Source organism: Aphis gossypii, chromosome 1, assembly GCF_020184175.1.
Source record: "Aphis gossypii isolate Hap1 chromosome 1, ASM2018417v2, whole genome shotgun sequence".
Taxonomy (NCBI): domain Eukaryota; kingdom Metazoa; phylum Arthropoda; class Insecta; order Hemiptera; family Aphididae; genus Aphis; species Aphis gossypii.
This window is the reverse complement of record NC_065530.1, coordinates 4,362,551-4,373,557: the sequence shown is the minus strand read 5'-3', so window position 1 is coordinate 4,373,557 and position 11,007 is coordinate 4,362,551. Positions and strand designations below refer to the sequence as shown.

The following is an 11,007-nucleotide window of genomic DNA, read 5'->3' as shown; positions in this document are numbered from 1 at the left end:
TTATAAATTTGCGGCTCCCAAAGTTAAGGTTAGTGGCCATCCCTGTTATATGATGTTATTACTTCCCTGTTCCCTCGCAACGTACACTTCGGTTACATGGAGATGAATATTCACAAGTTCATGACTTCTACGCATGGACATTATAAACGCATTGTTTTCATCGGTTACTTTCCGCCCACATAGTAATACTCTACTCGGGTAAATTTAGGAAGAGCCGACCAAACGAATGACGCCTTTGAATTTATATTGAAATACGTAGTTTTATAGTAGTATTTCTGGAATTTCATTAAGATAAATCCGTTGCTTAAACTTTTATTAATATTCTTGACTGTTACCTATGATTTTAATTTATATGTAACTTTTAACAGTACTGTACTACTGTGAAGCATTTGAGTAGGTACCGGTATTTTAACATTTTTCTTAGAATCGAATATTAGAAAATGCTTATGTATTAAATATATTTTTTGTAAATAGGTTTAATTTTCTGGTGTTATAATATACTAATTATGAAAATGTTTAATTTTTTCGTCTTTTTCAAGATATTACACAATAGGTAACTACTTGCTAAGTTAAATAATTGTAAAATTGATAAGCAATGAAAAAATTGATACCTAATGGCATTAATATAATATGATTAAATTTTTCCACACGGACCATTAGGTAACCATCAATTTTTACAATTGTGATTAATCAATAATCATATTATGGAAAGCTTGAAAAAATAATAATATAACAGTAGCAATTTGAATTATTTTGTATTTGAAAGTAATTGTAATACTCTATCTAAGTTTTTTTGATACTAGTATTTTAGTAAATTCTTGAATATTTTTTAAAGCATTATTTGCAACAGTGTTTAGATAATTGATAATAGAAACTTCCTGTTTACTTGTTTCATATATAATCTTTGATAGGTATATCATTAAAAATACTATTAGAGACATCAAAAATGAAAAGAGGTAAGATGTTATAGATGTACTATTTAATATAGAAAAAGCAGTGACGTAGCCAATGGGTAAGCCTGGGCCTACCCACTTTTTTCCAAAAAAAAAAATTTATCCTATTAAATGTGTAATGTATATGATTATAATATATATTTAAAATAATAGAATTAAAATATTTTAAATACAGTTTTAATTAACATAATTAAATCCCGATGGTTTTCAATCGGTTCTGCAAATTAGTTAATGACGCGTCTTTTATTTTGAGTGTTGTAGTTTAATAACCGATCAATTCCTGTTAATCGTTAAATTTATTGTGCATCAAAATCAGCGTATAAATATAATATTATAACCCGACAGCTAGTATTGCCCGTTACCTGAATATTCTCAACTAGCAATATGATAGATATCTTATCCATTCAATTGACAATTATTTCCAGTTTCCACAAATAACGAGACTGTAATATAAGTTGTAGTTGGATAGATACGCTTGCGATTGTCGAATTATGAAACTATTTAATACAGTTTAAGGAATACTCATGATCGAAACACATTTATCATTTAAAAATGAATTAGAATACAGAAACTGACTAATTTAAAAAAATGGAAAATTAAATTTTAAGGAAAGTTCGATAAAAGAATTAAAAGCATACTTATATACAAGACAAAAAGTTAACAAACTCCATAGTTGGGGAACACTGATGTATTGAATTATTGAAATTAATTATACTATAGGTATTCAATGATTTAAAAAGATATTTATAATTTTTGGAGGTAAAAAGGAATAAATGCAACATATTGTAATAACACAAACAAAAGTCAATATTAACAATTACATTCTAAATTACAAATAACAAATAAATACCTCTAGGCTCTAGGTAATCAAATTACATTCAAGACTCACTAAATTTTAATTTATATTTCAATATTTTCACACTAAAAAAATAGTTGCATGAAATATGTATATATATATACATAGCAGATTATAACTGTATACAATTTAAAATGTATTGATAATAATTATTGATTATCTATTTAGGATCAAGAATTATTAAAAGAAAAGGAATCAACTGAAAAACAGTTTAAAAAGGTTATGGAGAGAAAAAGTGTTTCCAGAATAAAAAAGAAAAAGAAATAAACATCATTATTTGTATTTACCAATACATTTCTCACTTCACTCAGAATCTAAAATATGTATATTATTTGTATACATTAAAGTACTTTTTAACTGTATCTAGTGTATAAATAGTTTTATATTTACCTAATAGTTGCATAAATAATTTAACATACAATGTAAAGAATACATTAAAAAAAGTTGATGCTACTAATAAGTATTAATATTTTTTAATGAATTAGGCTTGTTGTTTTTAACAATTATTTTGCTTTGCCTTGTGCAGCAACAGCTTCAATTGCCTTCTTTACAGTCTCCTCGTCACCCAAAAACTTCATTGAAACCACAGGTTTAAAGTTTTCATCTAATTCATATTCAAATGGTATACCAGTAGGTAAGTTAAGAGACATGATTTGGTCTTCTGTCAAATCTGAAAAATATAGATTATGTAAACAAACATATGTCTATTTTTTAAATTTATATGAAATAGCAGAAAAAAAAAATCTCGTAATCAATGTACTTTCTCAATCAAATCTCAGAACTATAGACTGAATATACCCCCACCAGCAAGAGAACGTTACAGGGTGGCTACCAAAACTCATGCATTTCCCATCACTAAACCTGTACAAATGCTGGCTGTCATTGCCACCAGCAGTGGTGGCGTAAACAAGGTTAAATTGGTTGCATCCGAGTCACAAATAAAAATAGTGGGTAGGCAGGTGGATGTAGAAAGTTGATGTTAGGAATTTATTTTAACACCATCGATTTAATATAAAATACATAAAATAAATTATAATACTTTGGTGTTGGTGGGTGGATATTGAAAATTTTTTTACTTTGTCATTGAAATAATAAATTCACACTACCACTGGCCACCAGTCACCAAGAAGCAAATGAGGGAATTTAAAGCGCGACTAGGTAGTAAAATGGGAGCTTGTACATTTGGATGCGTCAAAGAATAACGATCACTCGCTGGCCAGAGTAGAATTTATAAATTATAGCCAGAACCCAAAAATGAATACTGATTGCACATAATTAAAAATAAATAAGTAAGAAATTTACTGTCTAAATGTTTGACTATTCCTCTAAGACTGTTTCCATGAGCAGCTATCAATATTTGTTTTCCTTCTTTTAACTGAGGAATAATAACATCATTCCAGTAAGGCAGTGTCCTTTGAATTGTCAATTTCAATGATTCAAACATAGGAAATTCCTCCTTTGAAGGTTCATCTTTATAACGAGGGTCATTTACGATTTGATCATAGTATGCATGGTCTGTATCCATGGAAGGTGGAGGAGTGTCGAAACTACGTCTCCAAATTTGAACCTAAAAACATAATATTAAACAATAAAAATTAATATTAGAATTAGATATGAAAATTAAACAATTTAAACATGAATATAATGTTTGAATAACAAAAAATTTAAATAAGTGAGATTATTACCTGTTCTTCGCCATATTTGGCTGCGGTCTCAGACTTGTTCAATCCAGTGAGGCCACCATAATGTCTTTCATTCAAACGCCAAGTTTTAGATATCGGAATGTCTTCTTGGCCAAGTTCTTTCAATATTGCACCCAGAGTGTTTTGTGCTCTCTTCAATACAGATGTGTGGGCTAGGTCAAATTTGTAATTGCCTTGTTTTAATGCTTTACCAGCGTTTGCTGCTTCCTCTTCACCTATTTAACAAATTAAGGCACAAATCCTTATTAACATGTTGACTGTCACATGGCCGCCAACAGTCATCTGTAATTCTCAAATGTTATGCATTTGTAAATGCTAGCGTCCATAGTTCATCATTACTACCATGCCATATGACTGCCAGCAACCAAAAATTAATCTGGTTTGGTATTTTTAAATTTTTTATGGCGCTACAATAATGCACTAAAATAAGAACCATGGCATAACGGGAATCATTACAATTTTTTTGATATAATGTTTTTTTTTTATTTTTCTATTTTTTCATATATTTAGGATATACAAATTTGGTATACATTAAAAATATGCTAGGTGTGTAACAAATACAAATTAAATGACCATCGACGGCCATGTAGCGGTCAATGTGTTAAATTTAAATTAACAGATTATCATTATCAAATCGAATTCTAACACAACTCAAAAGAAGCCTTAAGTGCTTTAGGTACAATTGAATTCCAAAACATTGGAAGAACCGAATATTATAATAATTTAAAATAAATAATATATAAATTATGCAAATAGCACATAGTCTACAAATAATATGATATTACTAACCTTTGGGGCTTAACGAAGCATCATACCATCCACAGAACAAATTTTTTTGGTTCCATTCACTTTCACCGTGTCTAACCATTACTACCTTGTACTTAGCCATTGTGTTTCTTATGAAAATCGGAAATTTGGAAATATTGAAGTCTTCTAACGAACTATTGAAGGTGAAAATTGAAACTTCTTGTAACCTTGTGATTAGCTAAAAGTCAAATTTCAATAAATGAGAAAAATTTCATGACGTCATTACTGATAAGCATAAAACCAAGTGTTACCAAACTTCAAAATGTCAATAACCTTTAAGAGCTCCACTGGAACAAATCAACCTACGATTGTTCAAAATAGTAAGAAGACATTCATTATCATCGTTTTAAATACACATGAATAATCAACTATGACATTATGTTACTCAAACGTAGAACAATACCTCTTGATTTTTACGAAAAAATGGATTATTAAAAATTTTTGAATTCTAGCCTTTACAATTCCGTTGATTTGAAGGAAAAATATGTGGGTATATAATGTCATGGGGAAAAAGATCAATTGTAAACTTTATCCATGAAAGTTAGTTTATCAACAATTAAGATAATTTTAATCTTAAATCGTGATTATATTATTAACTGTTTAATGTTTATTGTTTATTAGGATCAAAAAGTAGTAAATACTAAATACTAACTACCGTGATATAATAAACTAATATTAAACTAAGTTTATTATATCATGGTATTATAGTTCTAAGTTCATTTTTAGCTAATGACTATGAACAAATAATATAATATTTTGTAATAACTATTGAATATTATATTATAAATTGTAAATAAAAAGAATCTAGTCACTCAGTAAACAGTACAGTACTAAGGTTAAACAATTCTCAGCTTATAATATTTAATTTTAAGCTTTTTGAACTATCGAGTCTCAACGACATTGCTAATTTGAGAATTTAAATGTCAAATGACCTTATGAATTTCACTATGCTTCATGCTAATACTATAAAAGTCAAGTGTGACTGGCAGTCAAACGTTTGTGGATTGGACATCGAAAACTGTGTTGTGACTCGTCCAAAGCAATCTTACACTGATGCCAAAAATCTGTAATACAATTTTTTTTTAAATGTAATTAATAGTAATTATTGTTATAATTATTGTTGCAGTGATATCTTGCAATCAATACAGGAATTTGATTGTAAGAGTGTGAATTTTGAGAAACCTGAACATTTAAGTGACCTATTCATAAATATCAATAGTGATCCGATGTATGTAATCGATTCAATAGCTGTGTGTTCTGAGGTATGATAATGTCATTTTGCATTATGAATATTAAAAGTGGAAGCAATTGATTTTTTGTTTTTCAGGCCAGGATCATCGAACTATTTGCAAAGACAGGAGAATATTTGTCTATACATCAGTCTATAAGTCACAGTGATTTTGATGGATTACAAATGTACTCTCATTTGATACCCATCGACAGTACAGAATGTGCTTTGAAATTAAAACAATTTAAGGATTCCGGTTTCATTTGGATTTTTGGCATAATTATTTATTTAACCGAGATGAAAGAGCATCCTAACAAATTCTTGGGCCCTATAAATATGCAGAATGTTCAAAATTTGTTGGGATCAAAACCATTAGACTTAAATGCTTTAAAACTATTTTCTTCATTAAATCTTAAGCAATCAAAATCAATTAATAATGACATGTTAATGTCGAATTTTAATAATGAGGAAAGCTCCAAATTTTCAAATAGTAATCCAGAGGGCAATCAATTCCTATCAAATAGTTTCAAACATTTTGAAAAAAAAGTAGAAGACAAACTTCAAACTATGGCTGTTCAAATGAATACAATTGAGAATAAAATTGAAACATTAAATAAAAAGTTTGACTTGTTATTAAGTGCACTTTGTGATAAGAATATTTTGTTATAATATTGCTTTGTTTAAATGGTTACTGTAATTCACAAACTATGAAATGGTTTTTATTTTATTTTTAATGTATATTTTAATTTTATTGAATACACAGACTGAAATATTTAACATAAAAACTAATGAGAAACTAGTATAATTTATTTATTTTAATTTATGTAACTATGTTACTCCATAGGCGTGTTTACGGGAGGGGCCAGGTGGGCACTGGCCACTCCGGCAGACTGTGCCTCCAACATTGGCACCCATAAATAACATTTTAGGGGGGGGGGGGGGGGTTAAAATAAAAAAATTCTCAAATGTTAGATAATAAAGTTATGGTAATATTTATTGAGCTACAAGTTCAGGTTAAGTGCCCTATTTTACCCTCCCCAATTGGTGTCCTGGCCTCCAACAAAATCATGCTAAGATAAAAAAAACGTCGTGTGATCTTCATAATATCTAATATCAGTACACTCAACATTTAGTAAAGTTATACTTTTATGTTTTGTACACAAGTTTGCTGCCAAATTTATTCTTAGTATAGTATACTGACTTTCAAAAATCTAAAAAGAAAGTAATTTGAAAACTTTTAGAATTTATTTTAAGGTCTATGTTTACTGACACTGCTTATAAATTTGACAATATTTATAACGAACCTCTTTGAAGGTCCGTCATATATCAAAAACTACATTCATAACTACCCAACTCACTGAATGTGTCTTCCAAATTAATACTTCTTTAATAATGTTTAAAATTAATGTATTCTTGAAAGCTTAGGGCCCAGGTCTATTTTGTAATAAATTAATAACAGTTCTCATTCTTGTATCATAATAATGTAAAAAATTAATTTTCCACTTCAAATCTACTAAATAAAATTGAATATATTTAATATACCAATGGTAGAATTTCATTAATATGATGTGTGACATAAAAGGACTAGCGTAATAATGTGATCAAATGCACTGAAAAATTGTACATGATACAAAGAAATGCAACTAAGACTTAAGATTATGTGCGTATTTAACAATTTCCTCTATATATACAAAATATTAAATGAATAATAGTTAGATAATTAAAATATTATTGTGTACTATTCATTACATAGACACCTATTAAAGTATCAAATATACAAAATAGGATGTAATACAAATATACTCAAAATTTAATTCTTAATACATTTCATAGTAATAAAATAAAAGTAATAAATAGACATAATAAATTTAAAATAATTATAAATTGGTACAATACATAATTATGAAAGCTTTTAATTGTTCGAACAAGGTTCTAATCAATGAAAATGAACACATAGTTTATAATATTGTAAAACTGACTCAATATGAATATTATTACAAAAATAAAAAATAAAGATTATATATACATATCTAGATAGTCATACATATATCCAAATTAAGTTACTAATATTTTTAATCAAATATAGTTATAAAAATAAAGTAAAAATTGGTATCCATTAATTTTAACATTTAACATATTTAGTTTTTACTGCATAGAAAAATAAATAAAATTCTTTTTGAGTTATAGAGAAATAAACATTTTATAACTAAATATAATATACATAATATATAACCTCAAGACTTCAAAAATATTTTAATGAATGGTCAATAAATGTTATGGGAGTAAAATGTATACATACATAGATACCTAATTATTATCAGTTTTAGATTTCTTAAATTTCATTTGATTTTGATTAAGACCATCTTCATGGTTTTCTCGTTTTTGTTTTGAAGAATCTTCAGACACTTTTGGTGGTGGTGTTGATGGCCTTGAATCTGAGGCTTGAGAACTTGAGTCTAAACTAGTCATTGATCCTAGTCTATAAATTAATTACAATATTATCTACACATCAAAGTCAATTTATAGTTTGGAATTAAGTTTTATGATGTATTATGTTTTAAACATGACGGTATTGCATATTATTTTATATGTTAAGTCATAATTTAACAATAACAATATTAAGTAAAACACAAAAATCTTCAAATTTCACGTTTTCTAATGTTTATTTTAAAAGAGCTAAACTTTTATTTCACATAATTTTAAATAATAGTATCAAAAGAATTGTTGTTCTTGTTTTCATCATCATTAATATTAACAATTTATAGAAGATATTCATTGTCATTCAAATTATGGCTATCTCCCAATATGCAGTCTATAATCGTTTTGTATACTACTTAATTATAAGTATTAGTATATTAGTAGTATTGGTATACTGAACTAATGTTTTGTATTCTACCATAGATAAAATGTTAACACCAAAATTTAAAAAAATTTTGAGTCTTTGGAAGTCTCAAATTAAAAATTCTTGAGAAAATATGTGGCACAAATGAAGACATATTAGAGATAATTTTTTCCTACACTACAGTAGTGCCAAATGAGATAATAAACAATAAAATAAAAAGCAATCAAAACGACATATTATATAGAACAAATACCAAATTAGTACCATTCATTGTAACTGGACAACATAATACTAAAAAAATACATGGGTCTAAGACATTTGAAAAATGTTTTATGCTGATGATTGATTAAATAAAATGTATTCAAATAATATTATTAAGAAATAAGCTGCTTGAAGTTGTACATTAAATAAATTGTTATCATATTAATAAATATATTTATCTTTTAATATTTGATTGTTTAGTATAATATATTATAAGCAGTTTGAAAGTATTGAGAGCATTTTATTTTTGAATAGGCATACAAATATATCCAGTTAATAAAAATACACATCTGTTCATGATGTAATATACTTGATTACTCGGATTAAATTGAAAGTAGGTACTAATATATTAATTGTATTTATAAAATGTTTATTCACAAAAAAATAATTTTTGGTCATAGAATATCAAATTGAGTTGCTAACACTAAGACTAACCGATTTTCTTTGGTGCTATTATTATCAGATCAACGATCAATCCTAAATATATATATATATATATATATAACTAGCAACTTTTACTTTTGTTCATTGTTATATAAATATAATGCACATATTTTATATATTCATTTACTTACGAGCACAAATTTGAACTTGAACCCGTAGTCAGAGCATCATCATCATCATCACCACCACGTCTTCTATCAGGATCCCATAAATGTAACTTAACTCTCCAGTTTTTAATTAATCCATCCCAAGCTCGTCTAGTATATTTTAAATTTTTTGGAGGGGTTTTAGGATGCCTCTTTGTACGTTCATGTCTAAAAAATAACACTAATGATAATTTGTTAAATTACTTTATTAAAAATATAAAAATGCATACTTAGGAACTTGTTCTAAATATTTGACGTATCCAATAGTATTTTTACCAAAATCTATTTGTTTTTGTCTTCTTGCTAAAATTAATGGGTCTGTTTCACGTCCCAATTGTACTCTATAAAAATAAAATAATAATAAATATGAAACATTTCAAAATAAACTCCTCCAACTAAAACATTAAAACATACAAAAATCGACAAGATTAAAAACATTTCATTAACTAGGTAATTCTTTATTTATTTTATTAAATTATTTAACAGAAATGCATGCATACTTGGGACTTGTTACAGAATCATGTATGTTTTTATGCTCTGTGGATTTTTTGTTAACTTTGTTGACTCGCTCAGGTGATACAGAATCAGTAACCACAGACTCAGACTCGGAAGTCAATCTTCTTTTGGCATGCTGTAAATCATTCTTAAGGTTTTCTTCCTTACAAACCACTTCTTTAGAATTATTATCTGGTGTTTTATTTGACTCTTCCTTAACAAATGGACTACAAATGGTGTCTTCATCAAATGTAGGTGTCTTTTCATCATATTCCTGTTTGACTGGTGTTACCATGTGTACATTGTTCATGAAGGAAGTCAAACTGAGGTCGTCCTGTGTCGAGGTTTTGACAAACTCTTTTTTGACTGGCTGGAAAACCATGTCGTATAGATCGTCTTCTTCATCACCATTCTTAGTGCTCGGATCGTCGACGAGTTTTAGTGGCGAATCAATGTCTGTCTGCGACTGTGATGATTGAGAACTGTCACAGAGTTCAGCCCAACTCTTACCAGATAGATCTGTGACAGTGGATTTAAGTTTTCGTTCTACATCAGCCATCGCGGTATCGTTACGAAACAATTCGCGCAGGAAGACAACGTACAAAGGAAATGTATGATTTGGCCAATTCGAGCGTGCGAAAGTATAAAAGTCAGCTGTAACGATATTGTGTCCTATGGTCCGATGAAAATTAAGTAGTAATGTAAAATGTTACGGTAGTGAAACGGTTAACAATATAAACATATATTATGTGAAAAAGCGTTTTATCGGCCTACGCTATAGTATATAAATGACGAACAACACCGAACAAAAGCCGGACTCGGACTGGTAAACCCCTACACTACAGCAACCGCGATGAATTGGCTAAACTACAGTCGAACACTTTGTGCCTTTGAAGAAATATGATTGCACGATATTTTTCATCGTTCATATAGTTGTTGGAAAAAATATTCTTAAGCTGAAACTCAACAACACTCCGAAATGGCGTGGTATCGTAACAACGAAAAAGTTTAAAAGTATAATTAAAATAATAACATCAACATTCAACATTAATTTATCATCAATTATTATTAAAATATTGTTATAACTTTATGAGTTAACATAGGTACCATACAATATAATTCTAATAGATACCGATGTAAACAAAATTCGCGGGAAATCGGTATTTTTACCAAACAGTCGTGCCAATACATATAAATTCTAGTTTTCCATGTGACATGAATTTAAATGCAATTGAAAACACTGAAAACTATGATTCTAAAAATTAAATACAA

The 11,007-nt window shown here is 28.1% G+C and overlaps 3 protein-coding genes across 3 annotated transcripts; 1 reads left to right on the top strand and 2 right to left on the bottom strand.

Annotated features, from left to right (window-relative positions):
• Positions 1 to 2,073: 2,073 nt before the first annotated feature.
• Positions 2,074 to 4,497, bottom strand: LOC114124209 (phosphoglycerate mutase 1). Its single transcript, XM_027987400.2, has 4 exons — positions 4,302 to 4,497; positions 3,495 to 3,727; positions 3,112 to 3,376; positions 2,074 to 2,479 (listed from the first exon to the last, which is right to left on the bottom strand). Exons 1-4 carry the CDS (start codon positions 4,399 to 4,401, stop codon positions 2,313 to 2,315), a joined length of 765 nt encoding a protein of 254 aa, XP_027843201.1. The 5' UTR covers positions 4,402 to 4,497; the 3' UTR covers positions 2,074 to 2,312.
• A 431-nt stretch (positions 4,498 to 4,928) lies between these two features.
• Positions 4,929 to 6,332, top strand: LOC114124205 (uncharacterized). The gene is made up of 3 exons (XM_027987396.2): positions 4,929 to 5,385; positions 5,446 to 5,581; positions 5,647 to 6,332. Exons 1-3 carry the CDS (start codon positions 5,240 to 5,242, stop codon positions 6,214 to 6,216), a joined length of 852 nt encoding a protein of 283 aa, XP_027843197.2. The 5' UTR covers positions 4,929 to 5,239; the 3' UTR covers positions 6,217 to 6,332.
• A 724-nt stretch (positions 6,333 to 7,056) lies between these two features.
• Positions 7,057 to 10,833, bottom strand: LOC114124206 (histone RNA hairpin-binding protein). Its single transcript, XM_027987397.2, has 4 exons — positions 9,741 to 10,833; positions 9,471 to 9,581; positions 9,226 to 9,408; positions 7,057 to 8,026 (listed from the first exon to the last, which is right to left on the bottom strand). The coding sequence occupies exons 1-4, from the start codon at positions 10,292 to 10,294 to the stop codon at positions 7,855 to 7,857; spliced, it is 1,020 nt and encodes a 339-aa protein (XP_027843198.2). The 5' UTR covers positions 10,295 to 10,833; the 3' UTR covers positions 7,057 to 7,854.
• Between the last annotated feature and the right edge of the window lie 174 nt (positions 10,834 to 11,007).

Bases quoted from the DNA above. Each gene is read 5' to 3' on its own strand.
- LOC114124209 (XM_027987400.2), bottom strand. From the start codon at position 4,401: ATGGCTAAGTACAAGGTAGTAATGGTTAGACACGGTGAAAGTGAATGG. The intron at 3,728-4,301 runs GTTAGTAATATC...TTTGTTAAATAG, and splicing joins TGCTTCGTTAAGCCCCAAAG to GTGAAGAGGAAGCAGCAAAC. The intron at 3,377-3,494 runs GTAATAATCTCA...TTATGTTTTTAG, and splicing joins CCAAATATGGCGAAGAACAG to GTTCAAATTTGGAGACGTAG.
- LOC114124205 (XM_027987396.2), top strand. From the start codon at position 5,240: ATGTCAAATGACCTTATGAATTTCACTATGCTTCATGCTAATACTATA. The intron at 5,386-5,445 runs GTAATACAATTT...TTATTGTTGCAG, and splicing joins TACACTGATGCCAAAAATCT to TGATATCTTGCAATCAATAC. The intron at 5,582-5,646 runs GTATGATAATGT...TTTGTTTTTCAG, and splicing joins CAATAGCTGTGTGTTCTGAG to GCCAGGATCATCGAACTATT.
- LOC114124206 (XM_027987397.2), bottom strand. From the start codon at position 10,294: ATGGCTGATGTAGAACGAAAACTTAAATCCACTGTCACAGATCTATCT. The intron at 9,582-9,740 runs GTATGCATGCAT...TTATTTTTATAG, and splicing joins GATTCTGTAACAAGTCCCAA to AGTACAATTGGGACGTGAAA. The intron at 8,027-9,225 runs GTAAGTAAATGA...ATTAATTTATAG, and splicing joins TCAAGTTCAAATTTGTGCTC to ACTAGGATCAATGACTAGTT.